A 19,812-nucleotide genomic window follows, 5' to 3' on the forward strand; every position below is an offset into this window, starting at 1 on the left:
ATTGATTAGTTTGAAACGTAGAAAGTGATAGGAAGTAGAGCAAGTATGACATGTCTCGGTTATGGGGGAAAATATCAACCATAGAAGCTAGCCCCGAGTATACGCATTGAACTAAAGCGTGGAAAATGCAAATCATAGCCAGCAGCCACATTACTTTGAAAGAAAACTTGGACCAATTGACGGGAGATAGAATACGATAACATCAGAGTTTGAGAACTATTATTTCTTGTTGATGAGCAAAGCCTTCTCAAATACAAATCAATCTCAAATCTATAACCCCAAAATTTTCCTTCTCATAATTCATCATGTCATTGTTACCTTCAACTTTATCATGTATTTCTAGAAAGAAATACGATGTTTTCTTGAGTTATAGAGGTGAAGATACCCACAAAAACTTCACAGATCATATCTATGATGCTCTAAATCGAAGTGGAATTATCACTTTCAGGGATGATCCAAAGATGGATGTCTGTGAAGAGATCGCACCACAACTCTTCCGAGCCATTCAACAATCGTGGTGCTCGGTAATTGTTTTTTTAGGAACCTATGCCTTTTCAAGTTGGTGCTTGGAGGAGCTTGCTGAGATAGTTAAACAAAAAAAACGAGACAGGACATAAAGTGTTTCCAATTTTCTACGTTGTGAATCCATCTGATTTAAGAAAACAGAAAGAAAAAGTTGAAGAAGCGTTTGCCAAACATGTAGAGAGATACAAGGAAGATAAAGAAAAGATTCTAAGGTGGCGAAATGCTTTGACTCAAGTGGCTAACGTCAAAGGATGGCATTTAAATAACAGGTAAACCATTCTTTTCTTTCCTGTTTTCTTGTTTAATTAATTTAATAATTATAAAAATGAACTGAATTTTATTTCTTTGTAGGCATGAATCAGAGTTTATTGGAGATATTGTTAGAAAAATATCAGCAAAATTATGTCAGACATATCCAATTGTTCATGATGAGTTGGTTGGAATTAGTTCACGCTTGGAGGAGTTGCATTCAAAAATAGAGATTGGGGAAGATGACATCCGCATCATAGGAATTTGCGGAATGGGTGGCATCGCTAAAACAACTCTCACAAGAGTTGTTTACGCCCAAATGTCATCTCATTTTGAAGGTAAATGCTTCATTGCTGACGTTCGAGAAGTTTCAGACAAATTTGGACTCGTTTCTCTACGGAAACAACTTCTTTTCCAGATCTTGTCTGGTGAAGTCTTCGAATTTTTCAATGTTCATGAAGGGAATGCCATAATTAGCCACATATTATCTAACAAAAAGGTCCTTGTGATTGATGATGTGGATAATTTACAGCACTTGAAATGCTTGGTTGGAAGGCATGATTGGTTCTGTTTAGGGAGTATAATCATTATAACAACAAGAGATGAACACTTGCTCTAATCTTACCGAGTTGATGATGTGTATAAGCCTTCAACATTGAATGACAGTGAGGCACTTCAACTTTTCAGTATGAAAGCTTTTGATAGTGAGACAGCACCAAATGATGTTTTCATTGAGCTTTCTGAACATGTTGCAAAATATGCCAGTGGTCTCCCCTTAGCTCTTGAAGTCTTGGGTTCTTTTTTGTGCGGTAGAGATGTAGCTCAATGGAGAAGTGCAATCCAAAGACTTGAAAAGGATTCTAACGAAGAGATTATGGACAGACTTCGAATTAGCTTTGATGGATTGGAAGAAGCAGAGAAGAACATATTTCTAGATATAACATGGTTCTTCAATGGGGACGAGAAAGATTTTGTAATGAAAGTATTGGATGGCTGTGAGTTTTTCCCGGATATTGGAATCGATGTTCTCATTAAGAAGTCTCTACTAACAGTTGACGAAAACAACAAATTGTGGATGCATAACTTACTACAAGAAATGGGAAGAAGAATTGTTCGGGAAAAATCTATTGAGGAGCCTGGAAAACGTTGTAGATTGTGGGAGGAAAATGATGTATATCACGTGCTAACGAAGAACACTGTAAGTCATTCCAGGGTAATTGCATATTATATTAATGTTAAAGACAGAAATGATACACACAATGTAATTTTTCACTAGTTTTATCACAAAAATTGCCTCATTTTATTTTGTGTTTCTTATGTCTTACTTTTGAATGTTTTTAGGCTACGGAAGTGATTGAAGGCATGATCATTGACAATAAAAGGTAGGAAGACATACATAAACATGCACCCATGTGTAAATTTCATATTCGGTCGAAAGTGACCCTTAAAGTTTTCTTCTATCACTCCGTTCCTCGTCGAGTTATACTCTATTATTTTACTCACTGTACTTTTAGTTTTTCTAATTTATTTTGAAAATCCTTGAAGAATCATCTCTATGTTTCTATTCGGATGTGTGGGATACGAGTGCTTGACGGAGCATAGATAAATTAAGTGTTGGAGCAGCCTTGCTTTTAGGTATGAAATGCTTTGGGATATTTTCAAATTTGAACTGAATTTTCGTTGTTTTACCCTTGGTTATCAGGATATCCAACAAGATGCTCAATTTGAATGTTAATGTTTTCTCGAAGATGAAAAAATTGAGATTGCTCAAAGTCCTTTGCCTCTCAAATTGTGATGAACTCAAATATTTTCCTAATGAGTTACGGCTCTTAGATTGGTTGGGATACCCTTTAAGATTCTTACCTCCAAGCTTCCAACCAGACAACCTTGTTGCACTTCTGCTACCATACAGTCGCATTGAACAACTATGGAGGGGAAATACGGTAAGAACTAATTCATATGATCATTGTTTTTTAACTTATTTTAGGAATATTAACTAAATCTTCTCAAATTTATTATTATTTTCAGCAGCCCCTGTATAAGTTGAAAGTGCTCAACCTAAAGGGTCCGACAACCTGATCAAGACACCGGACTTTACAACAGCCCCAAATCTGGAAATTTTGATATTGGAAGGTTGTACAAGAATAGTAGATGTTCATCCATCAGTCGGAGTTCTTTCAAGGCTTAAACTTCTGAATTTAAGAAGCTGCACAAGTCTTAGGAATCTTCCAACCAAAATTGGAATAGAATCTCTTGAAACATTAATCCTAAAAGATTGTAGAAACCTTATTAGTCTCCCAAGCAGCATTGGTGGGTGTAAATGTCTAAAAACTCTTGATCTTTCAGGTTGCTATAAAGTTGAAAATTTGCCGGAGAATTTGCAGCAAATAGAGTTGTTGGAAGACCTCGACTTAAGTGAAACTGCCATAGCAAAACCGCCATCCTTCATTTTTCAACTTAAAAATCTTAAAGTTTTGTTTTTGAATAGGCTCAAGATATCATCATCTAAGTTAGCACCAAATCTACCTTCTCTTTTCCAGGTACTGTCAGGTTTGATTTCATTAAGAGAGCTGAAACTAAGGAACTGCAATCGTCGTGAAGGAGATATTCCAAGTGATATTCATTGTTTACCCTATTTGGAAAAGCTTGAGCTAGGTGGTAACAATTTCATCAGCGTACCTGTGTCTGTTATTAGATTTCCCAGTCTTCAATATCTTGGATTGTCAAATTGCAGGGAGCTTAAATCGTTTCCTAGTCTTGGTGCTTGTCTAGAACTATTTGCAACTCCATCAAAGGTTTGCAATGCAGTGGATTTGACACGGTTTAATGGTCTTCACTGCTACAAAATAGTTGAGAATATCAATGCATTAACAATGCTGAAAATCTTTCTTAAGGTCGATTTATCATTCTTTGTATTTACATAATCTCATTCTTGAAGAATTACAGTATTAGTTACCAAACAACATTTTATTTTGCAGATAGTTGTATGTTTAAGAAAAAGTTTTGATGTTGTTATGCCCGGAGGTGAAATCCCAAAATGGTTTAACCATCAAACAGTTTGCTCTTCAATCAAGATACCACTGCCTAACAATATTCAGAATGATAGTCAATGGATGGGAGTTGCTTTCTGCTGCATTTTTGTCAATGATGATGCTTCAAGGGATGAGGAACTCACATGTGATGCTGTTATCCATCATAGGAATTCTGGACAAGCTGATTCTGATGGATCTGGTTTTCGGGGTAGAAATCCTCGACGTGTCTCAGGGGACGGCCGGATTTTTTCTAAAGAATATAACCAGCCCATAATAAAGGACCACCTTTATTGTTGTTTTTTGTTCCGTGAAAGATTATATCCATTTTCCTTTGAGGATTAATGTGGTGATAGTGAAACTGAGAACTCATCAACATTGGATTGCTCAAATCAGGAATTTGATGAACTCCAGTTTTCAGTCACATCCGATGATAGTCACATAAGTGTTAAGGTGAAGAAATGTGGGCTTCGAATAGAAAGATTTGGAAGATATCAATGAAGATTCCGCCGCAGATGGATCAATAGCTGAAGGTCCCCTTATAAAGTGAAGACATAATGTTTATGAAGAGACTGAGGCCGTGATTGCAGACCGTGATTGCAGCATTATTGCTGCTATTATTGCAGCTGTTATTACTGCATGCAGCATGCATGCAGACTGCCATGCAGGGGCAGTGTCACGGGCGCATGTGGGGGAGTGCATGCAGGGGAGAGACGCATGGAGTGCAATACGTCTTCGGGGGAGGGGATGGGAAAGGGGAGGGATGCATGGAGTGCAATGCATCTTTGGGGTGTACTGTAGCAATCACCCTATTTGATGAAATAATTCCGAGACAACATTATTTTACGAAATAAAATTATCATCAACATTATCTGGAAAAATCAGCCTACAAGAGAAATTAATGTTTTCTGAATATATAGATTGAATAAGATAAATGTCAAAGTTGGACAACTATTTATTTTGAACTCTATCTCTAGTTGATGTACAGAGCCTTCTCAAGTACATTATTGCTTCCTCAGTCCTCACCATTGTTTTCCAGAATTTATATCCTTTTTGATCCAAGTGCCTTGATCTCACTCTTTGGTATCATTAACATGGCTTATTTCCTCTCACTTCTCTGAACTCTCTTCTTCCTCATAGTCTCACCTTCTTCTTCAAAACCCACCGAGTTCTTCTTCCCCGGATTCAGACACATAAACGACCCCAACAAGTTAACATTAACAGGGGTGTCACATATTGAACAAAATGGTATTTTACGCTTAACTAATTACACCCCTCGTTTAGTGGGTAAAGCTTTTTATAGCTCTCCATTTAGATTCAAGAACTCTACTAATGGCCCATCCTTTTCATTTTCAACCTCATTTATTTTGGCCATAGTTCCGGAGTTTCCTAGGTTTGGTGGTCACGGCCTTGCTTTCACAATCACGACTTCTGTTGATCGAAGAGCACCTTCAAATCAGTATCTAGGAATCCTCAACGCGACCGATATGGGTAACTTCTCGAACCATCTTGTTGCAGTTGAGTTCGACACGGTTTAGGATTTTGAGTTTCGAGACATGGACGACAATCATGTCGGTATTGACATAAACAACTTGCACTCAAATGCTTCAGTCTCTGCTGGTTACTACACCCAAGGTGGTTCCACAAAGCACACCCAAGGTGGTTCCACAAAGCACAATCTTACTCTCATTATATGTTAGGGTGGAGCTTTAAGATCAACGGACAAGGCTCTTGATTTATCGTCTTTGCCTTCACTCCCTGGACCACCAAAAAAAGATAGAACGTTAACAGTTGGTATCGATTTCATCTGCTGTTGTCATAATTGCTCTTTCCATTGCAATTTATGTCATTATCAAAATCAAGAATGCAGAAGTAGTTGAAGATTGGGAGCTGGAGATTGGCCCACAAAGATACTCTTACCGAGAACTCAAGCAAGCAACCAACAGTTTTAGCGACAAAACTTTACTTGGACGGGGTGGTTTCGGTAGAGTTTACAAAGGAACACTTGGAAATTCAAACACTCAAGTTGCTGTCAAGTGAGTTTCTCATGATTCAAAGCAAGGTTTACGTGAATTTGTTACAGAAATTTCTAGTATCGGAAGGCTTCGACATCGGAATTTGGTTCAGCTATTGGGATGGTGCAGGAGAAGAGGTGACCTTCTTCTTGTTTATGATTCATGGCTAATGGCAGTTTAGATAAGTTTTTGTTTGATGACCCTAAAACTACCTTGAATTGGTACCAGAGAATTAGGATCATAAAGGACGTGGCTTCTGGTCTTCTCTATTTACATGAAGGGTATGAACAAATTGCGATTCATAGAGATGTTAAGGCCAGTAATGTATTATTAGATGATGAGCTGAATGCACGGTTAGGAGATTTCGGCCTTGCAAGATTGTATGAACATGGTTCAAATCCAGGGACAAGTCAAATTGTAGGGACAATGGGATATATAGCACCGGAGCTGCCCAAGACAGGAAAGGCCACAACATGCTCCGATGTCTATGCTTTTGGTGCACTCTTGCTCGAGGTTGCTTGTGGGCGCAAGCATATTGATCTCAAAGCATTGTCCGAGGAATTAGTGTTGGTTGATTGGGTATGGGAGAAGTTTAGGCGAGGGAGGGTCCTTGATGTGGTAGACACTAGGCTCAAAGGCCAATATGATGAAGGTTCTTAAGTTAGGCCTAATTTGTTCAAATGACGTGCCTGCGGCACGGCCAAACATGAGGCAGTTAGTAAGGTATCTTGATGGAGAGGTTGACTTACCAGAAAATTTGACGCCGCCGGCTGCATTTGATGGGAGCGCAGAGGGATTTGACGCTTCTGTGCATTCGTTCTCGTCCTCATCCTCATCATTGGATAAAAAGAGTTCATAGCCATTCTTGGACAATGGTAATGCCGGTACTAGCTAGCTTTGATTCTATTTCAAGCTCTCCACTTTCCCTAGGACAAACTATACGATGTATTGTGTTTGAGACTTTGATCTTGTATTATATGCAAAACTGTGCAAAATATAACCAAAGGGAATAAAAGAAAGTGATTTCTCACACGAGCATGATATTTTTTTTCTGATCCAATAATTTTGGCCAAATTTATTCAATCATAATTCAAAGAAAAATATAAATCCAATTAAAATCAAACCATTAGACTCATCTCTAATTTTCTCAAATGTGAAATCAATGTCCCCAATGCAACCGTAAGTTCTTGTTACCCTAGGAGGATGCAGATGGTAGTGGTGGTGGTGACATTTTTTTGGACCAGAGCAAAGTAGAAGATGATTATGGCAGTGAGAGTGTAAATCAATGAAGTATGGCAATACATTTTTGTTTTTAAATCTACGATATTCAACAATTCTGGGAAGAGCTACAAATCGAATCACTATTCTGATATCAAAGGTAAAGCTAATTAGATTTTCTTTTACTGTTTTGTAATTCACCAGCATTGTATTATTAGGGAAACCAGGGTAGATGATGGGCATCTTTCTTTTCTGATTTCTACACGGTGAGTTGTGAAGTAGCTTCTAAATTTAAGGGCAAATTTGACTTGAGTTTCAACCATTTTGAAGGTTTTAATTATGTTTTTTCCACCTGTAGGTACTGGTTGATCATGGCTTGAACTAGTAAAATTATTATCAATTCCTCTAGCTGCAGTTACTCAAATGACTTTGATTTGATGCTCATAAGCTAAGCAATAATTGTCAAATGTGGGACACCATAATTAATGTTTACTTGACAAGTTTCCCCCTATCATTTGTTTATACAAGAACTTAATGTTCTCTGAATATATAGATTGATAAATGTGAAACGTAGAAGTGGTGGGAAAGTAGGGCAAGTAAGATATAACTAGGTTATAGAAAAAATATCCACCATAGAAGCCAACCCCAAGTTGGACCAATTGACGGGAGATAGAATAGGATATTATCAGAGTTCAAGAACTATTTATTTTGAACTCTAGTTTCTGTTTATGAACAAAGCCTTGTCAAATACTTCATTTTCTGGTCTATAACCCCAAATCTGCTTCCTTGGGAATTTGATCTGTTTTGCTCTTTTTCTATGCTCCTATACTTTGATTGTTTATAGTTTCTTTCTGGGCATTGAGAGATCTATTTTCTGATTTTGAACACCATATTCAGACATATTTTCCTTCTCAAACTTCATCATGTTGTCCTTACCTTCAACTTCATCATCTATTTCTAGAAAGAAATATGATGTTTTCTTGAGTTTGAGAGGTGAAGATACCCGCAAAAACTTTACATGTCATCTCTACGATGCTCTGAAACGGAGTGGAATTGTCACTTTCATGGATGATCCAAAGCTGGAGGCCGGCGAAGAGATCCCACCACAACTCGTCAGAGCCATTCAACAATCGTGGTGCTCGGTAATAGTTTTCTCGGAAACCTATACCTTTTCAGGTTGGTGCTTGGAGGAGCTTGCCGAGATTGTTAAACAGAAAAACGAGAAAGGACATAAAGTGTTTCCAATTTTCTACGATGTGAATCCATCTGATTTAAGAAAACAGAAAGAAAAAGTTGGAGAAGCCTTTACCAAACATGAAGACAGGTACAAGGAAGATAAAGAAAAGATTCTAAAGTGGCGAAATGCTTTGACTCAAGTGGCTAACATCAAAGGATGGCATTTAAATAACAGGTAAACCATTCTTTTCTTTCCTGTTTTCTTGTTTAATTAATTTAACGATTACAACTATATTTAAAATATTTATTCAAAACAACTAAAATTTATTTCTTTGTAGGCATGAACCTGAATTTATTGGAAACATTGTTAGAAAAATATCAGCAAAATTATGTCAAACATATCCAGTTTTTCATGATGACTTGGTTGGAATCAGTTCACGCTTGGAGGAGTTGTATTCAAAAATAGAGATTGGGGAAGATGACATCCGCATCATAGGAATTTGCGGAATGGGTGGCATCGGTAAAACAACTCTCGCAAGAGTTGTATACGACCAAATGTCATCTCATTTTGAAGGTAAATGCTTCATTGCTGATGTTCGAGAAGTTTCAGACAAATTTGGACTCGTTTCTCTACAGAAACAACTTCTTTTCCAGATCTTGTCTGGTGAAGTTTTCGAATTTTTCAATGTTCATGAAGGGAATGCCATAATTAGCCATAGGTTGTCTAACAAAAAGGTCCTTGTTGTGATTGATGATGTGGATAATATACAGCACTTGAAATGCTTGGTTGGAAGGCATGATTGGTTCGGTTTAGGGAGTAGAATCATTATAACAACAAGAGATGAACACTTGCTCCAATCTTACCGAGTTGACGATGTGCATAAGCCTTCAACATTGAATGACAGCGAGGCACTTCAACTTTTCAGTTTGAAAGCTTTTGATAGTGAGACAGCACCAAATGGTGTTTTCATTGAGTTTTCTGAACATGTTGCAAAATATGCCAGTGGTCTCCCCTTAGCTCTTGAAGTCTTGGGTTCTTTTTTGTGCGGTAGAGATGTAGCTCAATGGAGAAGTGCAATCGAAAGACTTGACAAGGATTCTAACAAAGAGATTATTGACAGACTTCGAATTAGCTTTGATGGATTGGAAGAAACGGAGAAGAACATATTTCTAGATATAGCATGCTTCTTCAATGGGGACGAGAAAGATTTTGTAATGAAAGTATTGGATGGCTGTGAGTTTTTCCCGGATATTGGAATCGATGTTCTCATTAAGAAGTCTCTACTAACAGTTGACGAAAACAACAAATTGTGGATGCACAACTTACTACAAGAAATGGGAAGAAGAATTGTTCGGGAAAAATCTATTGATGAGCCTGGAAAACGTTGTAGATTGTGGGAGGAAAAAGATGTCTATCATGTGCTAACGAAGAACACTGTAAGTCATTCCAGGGAAATTGCATATTATATTAATGTTAAAGACAGAAATGATACAGACAATGTAATTTTTCACAAGTTTTATCACAAAAATTGCCTCATTTTATTTTGTGTTTCTTATGTCTTACTTTTGAATGTTTTTAGGCTACGGAAGTGATTCAAGGCATGATCATTGACAATAAAAGGTAGCAAAACATACATAAACATGCACCCATGTGTAAATTTCATATTCGGTCAAAAGTGACCCTTAAAGTTTTATTATATCACTGTACTCAAATTACACCGTTCCTCATTGAGTTATACTCTCTTTCTTATTTTACTCACTATACTATTAGTTTTTCTAATTTATTTTGAAAATCCTTGAAGAATCATCTCTATGTTTCTATTCGGATGTGTGGGATACGAATAGAAACATAAATAAATTAAGTGTTGGAGCAGCCTTGCTTTTAGGTATGGAATGCTTTGGGATATTTTCAAATTTGAAATGAATTTTCGTTGTTTTACCCTTGGTTATCAGGATATCCAACAAGATGCTCAATTTGAATGTTAATGTTGTCTCTAAGATGAAAAAATTGAGATTGCTCAAAGTCCTTTGCCTCTCAAATTGTGATGAACTCAAATATCTTCCTAATGAGTTACGGCTCTTAGATTGGTTGGGATACCCTTTAAGATTCTTACCTCCAAGCTTCCAACCAGACAACCTTGTTGCACTTCTGCTACCATACAGTCGCATTGAACAACTATGGAGGGGAAATACGGTAAGAACTAATTCATATGATCATTGTTTTTTAACTTATTTTAGGAATATTAACTAAATCTTCTCTAATTTATTATTATTTTCAGCAGCCCCTGTATAAGTTGAAAGTGCTCAACCTCAAAGGGTCCGACAACCTGATCAAGACACCGGACTTTACAACAGCCCCAAATCTGGAAATTTTGATATTGGAAGGTTGTTCAAGAATAGTAGATGTTCATCCATCAGTCGGAGTTCTTTCGAGGCTTAAACTTTTGAATTTAAGAAGCTGCACAAGTCTTAGGAATCTTCCAACTAAAATTGGAATAGAATCTCTTGAAATATTAATCCTAAAAGATTGTAGAAACCTTATTAGTCTCCCAAGCAGCATAGGTGTGTGTAAATGTCTAAAAACTCTTGATCTTTCAGGTTGCTATAAAGTTGAAAATTTGCCGGAGAATTTGCAGCAAGTAGAGTTGTTGGAAGAGCTTGACTTAAGCGAAACAGCCATAGCAAAACCGCCATCCTTCATTTTTCAACTTAAAAATCTTAAAGTTTTGTCTTTGAATAGGCTCAAGACACCATCATCTACGTTAGCACCAATTCTACCTTCTCTTTTCCAGGTATTCCAAAGAGGACGGATGGAGTCTGTGCCTCTTATGTTACATTCATTGTCAGGTTTGATTTCATTAAGAGAGCTGAAACTAAGGAACTGCAATCTTCGTGATGGAGATATTCCAAATATTTATTGTTTATCATATTTGGAAAAGCTTGAGCTTGGTGGTAACAATTTCAATAGCGGACCTGTGCTTGATAATAGACTTTCCAGGCTTCAATATCTTGGATTGTCAAATTGCAGGGAGCTTAAATATTTTCCTAGTCCTGATGCTTCTCTAGAACTATTTGCAACTCCATCAAAGTTTTGCAATGCAGTGGATTGGACACGGACTTCTGGCCTTCACTGCTACAGATTGGTTGAGAATAGCAAAGCATTAACAATACTGAAATACCGTCTTAAGGTCGATTTATCATTCTTTCGTATTTACAGAATCTCGTTTTTAAAGAATTATATTCTTAGTTACCAAGCAACATAAGTTTTATTTTGCAGCAAGTTACATATTTAAAAAAATGTTTTGATGGTGTTATACCTGGAGGTGAAATACCAAAATGGTTCAGCCATCAAACAGTTGGCTCTTCAATCAAGATACCACTGCCTAACAATATTCAGAATGATAGTCAATGGATCGGAGTTGCTTTCTGCTGCATTTTTGTCAATGATGATGCTTCAAGGGATGAGGAACTCACATGTGATGCTGTTATCCATCATAGGAATTCTGGACAAGCTGATTCTGATGGATCTGGTTTTCAGGGTAGAAATCCTCGACGTGTCTCAGGGGACGGCTGGATTTTTTCTAAAGAATATAACCAGCCCATAATAAAGGACCACCTTTATTGTTGTTTTTTGTTCCGTGACAGATTATATCCATTTTCCTTAAAGGATAAATGTGGTGAAAGTGAAACTGAGAATTCATCAACATTGGATTGCTCAAATCAGGAATTCGTTGAACTCCAGTTTTCGGTCACATCCGATGATAGTCACATAAGTGTTAAGGTGAAGAAATGTGGGCTTCAAATAGTTTATCAGAAAGATTTGGAAGATATCAATGAAGATTCCGCCGCAGATGGATCAATAGCTGAAGGTCCCCTTAAAAAGCGAAGACATAATGTTTATGAAGAGACCGAGGCCGAGCCACAACCAAAAAGGATACACAAGTTTTTCAATTTATGATGGGCCGACCGGGGAAGAAGGATTAGTTACTATTTGATTTTTTAAAGACTCGCGAGCTGAAGATGAGGACAACACATTAAAGACTCCCTCTGAGAAAAGAAAAATGGAGAAGCAGAGGAAGACTGAACGAGCTAAGAAAGTACATCAGCTTGATTTGATTATTTTTGTTAATATCTCTTTAAAGATTTCATTCTAATGTGGCTTACTATTTAAGGTGGCAGAGGTTGAAAATGCAGATCTTCGAAAGGCACTACTCAGAGCCCTGGAAGAGCTATTTGATACAACCGGAATCATGGACTTCATTACACTGGAAAGTTTCCACGGCCGCCGTTGTTGCTATTTTCTTGTAATTTCCTTTGCTCAAATCTCATTTGCATCCTCACCCCCGACGTCCAATTATTATTATAATCTACGATTAACCTTCAAACTCTATAATTGTAAGTGCACCAGAGGAGGACGTTGCGAGTCGTAATTTACTTGAACACGTAATACGTAGGAACCAAAAGGGTTGAATCCATTGTAAGTGTATTCTCTATCTCGGAAGAATCAATTGTACGAATCAGATTTTTTTTAATGAAAATTAGAAAAGAAACAAAGCCTAGGAACGCCTAAACTATTGTTCCATCCATCCCTACAGCAGTGACTGCTTCAGCATCGTAAAGCGATAAAATCCCATCTGGAGGAGAACGAAAGAGTCAAAGGCCAAAACGTAGGTTCCATGCTAACAATTTCTGCCAAGCCGATCTGGTTTGATTAATTCCTGCCAAGCAGTATGCGCCACAATACACTCTCTAAAAACATGAGTTAACGATTCCTTTGCTGCACCACAGTTGAGGCAGCTTTCATCATTTGTCATGTGTCTTCGCGTCCGTTCTTCATTTGTCACAATTCGACCCTTACAAATTAACCAAAGAAGGAGACGCACTTTTGGTAATCCCTGGAATTTTGCAATCGTTTTCCAAAGTTGATTTCCAGAAGTTCTGATTATTTCCATCCGACAATTGTAGGCGCTAGAGACAGAGAACTGACGATTATTTTCCAAAATCCACCCTGGTTTCCAAAATTCACCAAGCAGCAAGTAGCAGTCCTAACAATATGAAGGCAATGTGTATATATATATATATATATACATATACAATCAATAACTATCTCCAGTTGTTTTCTTCATCCAACCGGAGATGTCTTAGCAGTGAGAAGAATGAGAGCTCGCCAGTGGTAACTTGTCCATAGCTTCTTGTACTTCTACACAAAGGCCCCGATATCAATTTCCCCGTAAAGAAGCTGCCTGTTCATTATTTACGATTCCTCTTCTGTTGCATTCATTGCATCTACAAGGAAGTAAAACCATCTTTAAGTACTCGCATCTAAACCCCAGTAACGTGGGTAATATACTATTAATATGTACCTTGAAGCCTATGCATAAACGATGCAGGGGAGTAGACTTCAGAGTTTCTTCTTTCTGTCTCTCCAGCTCATTTAGTTTTTCCTGAGCTGCCGCCAAGTGGTTCAGAAAATCTCACCTGGTTCCTTAGCTCCATTATTTGTGGTTCTTTATCCAAATTGTTCCCTGTTTATTGAAAACATATAAATGTGAAGTTGTCTCCCTATGCACATTTCTATATCTGTGAAATTTATAGCATTATCATAATACTAAATGGAATAAGAACTCACTAGCAAGCTGTGTAGTCTCTTGTGAAGTTCATCTCTTATCTGGCAAAAAAGTTAATTCCGAACGAGTAAGAAATCGACAAAAACGATGAGATTCAGAGTAATGACGAACATGATTTTCTCTCCGCACGCATGCCAGTTCAAATAAATGGTTCTAAAACATAGCTAAAGTGCAACCCCATCATGATGCCAACAAGGAACAACAAATATAACACAAAGCAAGGCCACGAGTGAGCGAAAAGCCATGCTCGGATCGAAAAGCAAATCTAAACAAAAGAAACAACGGAAAACCTAAAAGATCTGGCCAATCGAAATTAACATGCTAAACACTATAGGTTTGATCCTAAATAAGTTTAAACATAAGATTATCCCGGAGGTCAATATGACCACGGGATCATCTTCGAGTCAGTATTTCGAGTTAAGTCTTCCTTTCCATGTCTATTAAACAGGAACATAATCCATTGAATTCCAAAACATCAGAACCTTATTAACCTATCTCCTCACCAGTATCAGTTTGAACATGCAGGTTCCAAATAATAACTTACCTTCATAGGCAGCATTTGGACACATGAAATGACAACAGCAGCACATGAAAATTGAAAACTAGCGATATGAATCAACAATCTGAATAGCTAGTATCCTAAAAATTTTGATATTGGGGTCGGTTAATCAATACCCCTTGTTATGGTATGGCCTAAAAGCTAAACCAGTAATCTTTGAGACCGAAGAAGTGAACTAGCTTCGCGAACCAAGCGACCTCCTTCCCTCGTCTAAACACCAATACAGAGAACCAAGAAGCCAAACCAACCCCTAACACGGCCAAAGGCCTTCGCCTCCTCGACGACGGACAATCGACGACTAAGGTAAACGAACCACTCTACTCTCTTTTACTCTCTCTGGTTTGGTTCAAAACCCCCCAAGAAAAATTAGCACTCAAATGTAAAAAAAAAACAAACACTTTTCCTTGTATTGCTTCCTTTCCTTTTTTTAATCCCGGGGAGCCGAACCCCTTACAAAATATTATTGTGAGTTTTTATAATACCCCTGTTACAAACGAAAATCCAAAGGCTACATTTTTACAATTTCATTTTGTTTGTTTGTTTGCTTGCATGCATGGCTGCTGATGAGCATTCGGGGGGACCACTTGGGTTGCATGAGCGGGCCGTTAGGAGGACCGACTGATGTGGAGAAGTGCCTGGTGTAGGGGACCAGCGGTGCACATTGTTGATGAAGCATTCGGGACCACCTTGCTTGGAGGCTTACTGGCGTGGAGGGACCACGGCTGAGGCCACTGTTTGGGACCACTTTACATGACCAGGGGAGGCGGCGGCAGGGCTGGGAGGGTTCATTGGTAGCCCTAGATTTCGGGTTTGTTGAATGTACAAATGGACCCTAATTAATTGGGCCTGATTGGTGTAATTGGGATTGGGCTTTAAATTTTAAAACTTGGACTATAGTTTGGACATTATTTTGAGTTTTGGGTTTGGTGGGTCATGCAAATGAGTTAATATTTACAATTGGAGTGGCTATTTAAAATAAAATCTTGAACGTCAATTTGTCCACCAAGTATGAATCAGATCGAATTCAGACGTTGAACGCTCAAAATTCTTCTTCGATCAATTAATATTCATTTTTAATATCTCAGACAAAATTAGGGTATTACAAAAAGTTAGGAGTATTGTAAGCAATTGAGATATTAAAAATTTGATGAGTAGTTTAGAATCATAATTTGAAGGCCCGTGATACAAATAACTCAGTTTAGAAAGATTGTCGTTAATAAATAAGGCATTTTTTTCTTCTATAATAGAATAATGGTTTTTATTCTAAACTATAATAGAATATTGGTATACAGTAATCACATCCCATGCTGATAAAATTATTTTTTATTTGAAAAAAATAGGTTAAATTATGGTTAAAATTAATTACTTATTTGGATGAATTTGAGAATGAAATTAGAATATCTAAAAGTTTGAGGACCAGTTTAGAATGATGGTCATAATTTGTGGATGGCATTCCTAATGCTTACGAGCCTGATGAAGGCCTAGTTCCAGTTTGCTTCCATGCGGTTGTCTCTGCCTTTCCTTCACTGACCTCTTCTATGCAGTTTGAGTTTTCGCTCCTACACTTTACAGTAGAGCGACTTTAGTTCCAACATGAGAGCCAGGGATACTCTAAGCAATTGGAATATTTAAAAATTTGATGACTAATTTAAAGATTAAATTGAAATTTAAAAGTTTAAAAATCAATTTAAACCGAGAATCGTAATTTGAAGACGCGTGATACAAATAATTCAATTTAGAAAGATTATCGTTAATAAATAAGGTAAGTTTTTTATTCTATAATAAGATAATGTTTTTTTATTCTAAACTATGTTCGAGGATTGTTTCAATCATTTAACTTTTAAAAGTTAGGAAAGAGATATTAAATTCGTTAAATCATTACTAAATGATCACTATAAAATTATAATAAGTGTAAAATTTCGATATTTAGTAACAATTTTATAAAATTTAATAACTATTTTGAAACCACTGATGATTGAGCGTTGGTTCTATCGTCGGAGCTGCTGGCGATGATGGTACTACTGATGATTGTGAATGCGAACGTGAGGTGAGTATCTGGTTTAGCGGTTTCATCGATTCCTTTTGCTGAGAAAATGTTGAAGGAAAGGTGGAAATTTGGGTCATTTTGGTTTAGGAAGCTAAGATCTTAACAAGTATAGTTACATGCAGCAATTAAAATTTGATTACATGAATTAAACATTAATGAACATTCAAAGATTAATTCTTAATGTTATTAACTCTTGCAAAATTTTCTATTTTAATGGGTTTTTCTGTCCACTTTACAATTTAAATTGAACAAAGATTCAAATTTTTGTTCTTGATAGTTTGAAACTTGTCATGAGCAGGATGGTCTTGAAGCATTGGTTGAGACACCACCAAAGCCAGCAGCACCATCTCGTAGTTCCTCAAAAAGAAACAGAGCCGCCGAGGTTCATAATTTCTCTGAAAAGGCTAGTAGTTTTGTCCAGTGTTTTTTACATTAAATCTATAATGAATAATGGGACATCACCATTGATTTGTTCTGATTTTCTTGCAAGATACAGAGGAGAAGGAGCAAGATTAATGAGAAAATGAAAGCATTGCAAAAACTGGTTCCAAATTCTAACAAGGTATTCATTTTCTAGTTATTATGTATTTATATGAATTTGAGACATTCATGTAATAATGATCGTATACTTCATGCTTTCTCATATTACTTTGTGTTCTACCTTGTCGCATTACTAATTCTGGTAATATAATGAGGGATTGGCAGACAGATAAGGCTTCGATGCTTGATGAAGTTATTGAGTACTTGAAGAACCTTCAGCTTCAAGTTCGGGTATGTCGAACAATTTTACAGCTTCCTTTTTCTTTCTGGGTGAATCCACTGTCTAAATTAATGAGGATTTCGAAGATGTCGAAAGAAAATAAAGCATTCCAAATCTCACTTACAAGTTCATAAGCTATTCATTGGTTTTATTTTACTATAATTTCAATCAAGAACACTGTGGACTTCATTTCTATTTGCTGCTGGATGTTTGTTTTGTAACCTTAATCTATTTATTGTCCATGTATAATTGCTAATGAAAAGTGAAAATATGACGAGTGGTAACCATGACAGTAGACAGATTTCGGGAAAAAAAGTTCAGTTTCTGATTTATTTGTCATGTATTCTCTATCAGATGCTCTCAATGAGAAATGGATTAAGCCTGCATCCCATGTACTTGTCTGGAGTTTTGCAACCACTCCAGTTTTCCCAAACAGGAATAGATTTCAGCGACGAAAACTGTTATCGGCCCATGAATGCGTCAGGCCTGATGCAGGCAAATCAAGAAACCTCGCTGCCGATAGTTTTTGATATGCCCCCTGAATCCGTACTCAACCCGTCGAACATAGTTTCTTCAAATTCATCATCAGGATTGGAATCGATCCAAGGCCAGTTCGAGCCATTTCAGCTCTTTTCGTCATCTCAGCCTCAGGTAAGACGTATGAACAACAATGCATAAAAACTTTTGGGGGGGGGGGGTTCTTACCATTGCAGGACCGCAAAAGCTTAGAATCTTACAACAGCAAAGCAGCAATTACTGTCAGGTTTCTCTCTTTTGTGTTTCTTACAACAAGGTCTTGACTCTTGAAACACCTGTTAAAACATCAAAATACACCACTAAATAAATTACCCTTACTAATTAAATATTAAAACAATTATGTCTTTAGTACTTACACTATCATTTTTATTTCATTTTAGTACCTAAACTTTATTTTTTTCAAAACCATTAACGACAATATTGATGTGGCATGACATATCAATTTTTTATATTTTTTAATCCACATCATTTTTCTATTTCTCCTTCAATATTTTTTAATTAATTTTATTCAACCAATTAAATGGTGACATGTATTACCAACTATGGGGATAAAATAAAAGAAAATACACTTGCTTTTAGCATGAATTGAACATATGCCTCCTACATGAAATACAAGACACTCAACCATTGAATTAAGCTAATCATTTAAGTTAATTTTATCATATTTCATATTTATATAGTATCACCACAAAATCAATATTTTTCGAATATTAATTTTAAATAATATTGTAGAGAAACAAAGTGATAATTGGATACTAAACGTTTAATTTATCCTAAATTTTAAATTATTTAAAATTAAATAGTTAATTTAAAAATAACATTATTTCAAATAATTAATTAATTTGATTTTAAAAATTAAATAAATATTTTAATCATATTATAAATATACTTTTTATAATTATTTCATATAATTTTTGTAAAAATATATAAATTATTTAATTAATTTATATTTTAAATAAAGTAAAAAACAGTCTATTAATTTAATAAAGATATAAGTAAGTATTAATTTCAGTATAATAAAAAAATTTATGCTATAGTTGAGTGACTAGCTTTCGGTGATTAATTTAAAGTGTCACATATTTGAATCTTATAATCATAAAAAAATATTGATTTTATGGTGATATCGTTATATAAGTTAAATATAAAATATGGTGAAATTTAATCAAATGACTAACTTGGCTCAATGGTTGAGTTATGTGTTTCTTATGTAAGACTCAAGATCATTTCATAGTAGGAGCAAGAATGATATTTATCTTTTTATCCTAATGTCACCACCTAATTGGTTGAATAAAATTAATTAAAAATATTGAAAATAGAGACAAAGGTGATGTGATAATTTTAAAAAATAAAAAAATTGACTTGTCATGCCACATAAGAATTATCGCTAATGATTTGAAAAAAAAAATAAAGCTTAAATACTAAAACGAAATACAAGTGATAATTTAGGTACAAAACGTATAATTTATCCTTTTAACATTTACTTAATAAAGATAATTTAACTAGTGATGTGTCACTTTAGTGGTATGTTATGGTATGCGACGTACGCTGTAGAATTTTTCTTAGTATGAATATATATTTAGTATTTAATGTTTTATACATTTTATTAATTTGATTTACAATTCTAAAAAGGATTATATCATAAATAAATACTTAAAGTATTTTATTTTTATATTAAAGTACCTAAAGTATTTTTTTATATAAAATTAATATCTAGAGTTATCTTTTTGGTCAAAATAGAGACCTAAAGTATTTTATGTCAAAATAGGTACCTAAATTATTCAAACTTTTTCTTCTAAGTTTTAAAAAAATTGACACATGACATTAATTAAAGAATATTTTAGATACTTAGATGAAAAAATAAATATTTTAAGTACTTATTTTGACAAAAAAATTAACTTTAAATACTTATTTTAACCAAAAATATTTAATTACTTTAATATAAAAGATGATATATTTTATCTATTTATTTGTTTTGAAAACAGTGACAAGATATTTAACACTTATAGAAAGCCACAGCTTATAAGTCGGCCATTTATATAAGGCCCCTCTACAAACATTTTGATCTCATTT

At 35.7% G+C, this 19,812-nt stretch overlaps 3 protein-coding genes and 1 pseudogene across 5 annotated transcripts; all 4 read left to right on the top strand.

Annotated features, from left to right (window-relative positions):
* Positions 1–386: 386 nt before the first annotated feature.
* On the top strand, positions 387–4,267 carry LOC120131053 (disease resistance protein RPP2A-like). 3 transcript variants are annotated; one of them, XR_005516880.1, is made up of 6 exons: positions 387–794; positions 877–1,972; positions 2,116–2,156; positions 2,477–2,717; positions 2,803–3,668; positions 3,753–4,267. XR_005516880.1 is itself a non-coding variant. In XM_039148159.1 (5 exons), exons 2-5 carry the CDS (start codon positions 1,463–1,465, stop codon positions 2,851–2,853), a joined length of 843 nt encoding a protein of 280 aa, XP_039004090.1. In that variant the 5' UTR covers positions 387–794; positions 877–1,462; the 3' UTR covers positions 2,854–3,731. The 3 variants fall into 3 exon arrangements, 2 of the variants coding, with proteins under 2 accessions (XP_039004090.1, XP_039004089.1); XM_039148159.1 differs by lacking the exon at positions 3,753–4,267 and having other exon boundaries at positions 2,803–3,731; XM_039148158.1 differs by lacking the exons at positions 2,803–3,668; positions 3,753–4,267 and having other exon boundaries at positions 2,477–2,795.
* Positions 4,268–4,897: 630 nt separating this feature from the next.
* Positions 4,898–6,831, top strand: LOC120131031 (annotated as a pseudogene).
* A 921-nt stretch (positions 6,832–7,752) lies between these two features.
* On the top strand, positions 7,753–12,268 carry LOC120131032 (TMV resistance protein N-like). Its single transcript, XM_039148141.1, has 6 exons — positions 7,753–8,447; positions 8,551–9,649; positions 9,793–9,833; positions 10,166–10,406; positions 10,492–11,400; positions 11,490–12,268. The coding sequence occupies exons 1-6, from the start codon at positions 7,960–7,962 to the stop codon at positions 12,168–12,170; spliced, it is 3,459 nt and encodes a 1,152-aa protein (XP_039004072.1). The 5' UTR covers positions 7,753–7,959; the 3' UTR covers positions 12,171–12,268.
* Positions 12,269–15,148: 2,880 nt separating this feature from the next.
* On the top strand, positions 15,149–18,099 carry LOC120131033 (transcription factor SPATULA-like). The gene is made up of 6 exons (XM_039148142.1): positions 15,149–15,189; positions 16,379–16,445; positions 16,744–16,848; positions 16,942–17,007; positions 17,151–17,216; positions 17,560–18,099. Exons 1-6 carry the CDS (start codon positions 15,149–15,151, stop codon positions 17,881–17,883), a joined length of 669 nt encoding a protein of 222 aa, XP_039004073.1. The 3' UTR covers positions 17,884–18,099.
* The last annotated feature ends 1,713 nt before the right edge of the window (positions 18,100–19,812 follow it).

The sequence above is a fragment of the Hibiscus syriacus genome, unplaced genomic scaffold (genome assembly GCF_006381635.1).
Source record: "Hibiscus syriacus cultivar Baekdansim isolate YM2019G1 unplaced genomic scaffold, ASM638163v2 tig00110548_pilon, whole genome shotgun sequence".
NCBI lineage: Eukaryota > Viridiplantae > Streptophyta > Magnoliopsida > Malvales > Malvaceae > Hibiscus > Hibiscus syriacus.

Excerpts from the sequence above, each read along its gene's own strand:
- LOC120131053 (XM_039148158.1), top strand. The coding sequence starts at position 1,463 with ATGAAAGCTTTTGATAGTGAGACAGCACCAAATGATGTTTTCATTGAG. Across the intron at positions 1,973-2,115 it reads ACGTGCTAACGAAGAACACT|GCTACGGAAGTGATTGAAGG; the intron begins GTAAGTCATTCC and ends GAATGTTTTTAG. Across the intron at positions 2,157-2,476 it reads ATGATCATTGACAATAAAAG|GATATCCAACAAGATGCTCA; the intron begins GTAGGAAGACAT and ends CTTGGTTATCAG.
- LOC120131032 (XM_039148141.1), top strand. The coding sequence starts at position 7,960 with ATGTTGTCCTTACCTTCAACTTCATCATCTATTTCTAGAAAGAAATAT. Across the intron at positions 9,834-10,165 it reads ATGATCATTGACAATAAAAG|GATATCCAACAAGATGCTCA; the intron begins GTAGCAAAACAT and ends CTTGGTTATCAG. Across the intron at positions 10,407-10,491 it reads AACTATGGAGGGGAAATACG|CAGCCCCTGTATAAGTTGAA; the intron begins GTAAGAACTAAT and ends TATTATTTTCAG.
- LOC120131033 (XM_039148142.1), top strand. The coding sequence starts at position 15,149 with ATGACCAGGGGAGGCGGCGGCAGGGCTGGGAGGGTTCATTG. Across the intron at positions 16,849-16,941 it reads TTCATAATTTCTCTGAAAAG|AGGAGAAGGAGCAAGATTAA; the intron begins GCTAGTAGTTTT and ends TGCAAGATACAG. Across the intron at positions 17,008-17,150 it reads TGGTTCCAAATTCTAACAAG|ACAGATAAGGCTTCGATGCT; the intron begins GTATTCATTTTC and ends AGGGATTGGCAG.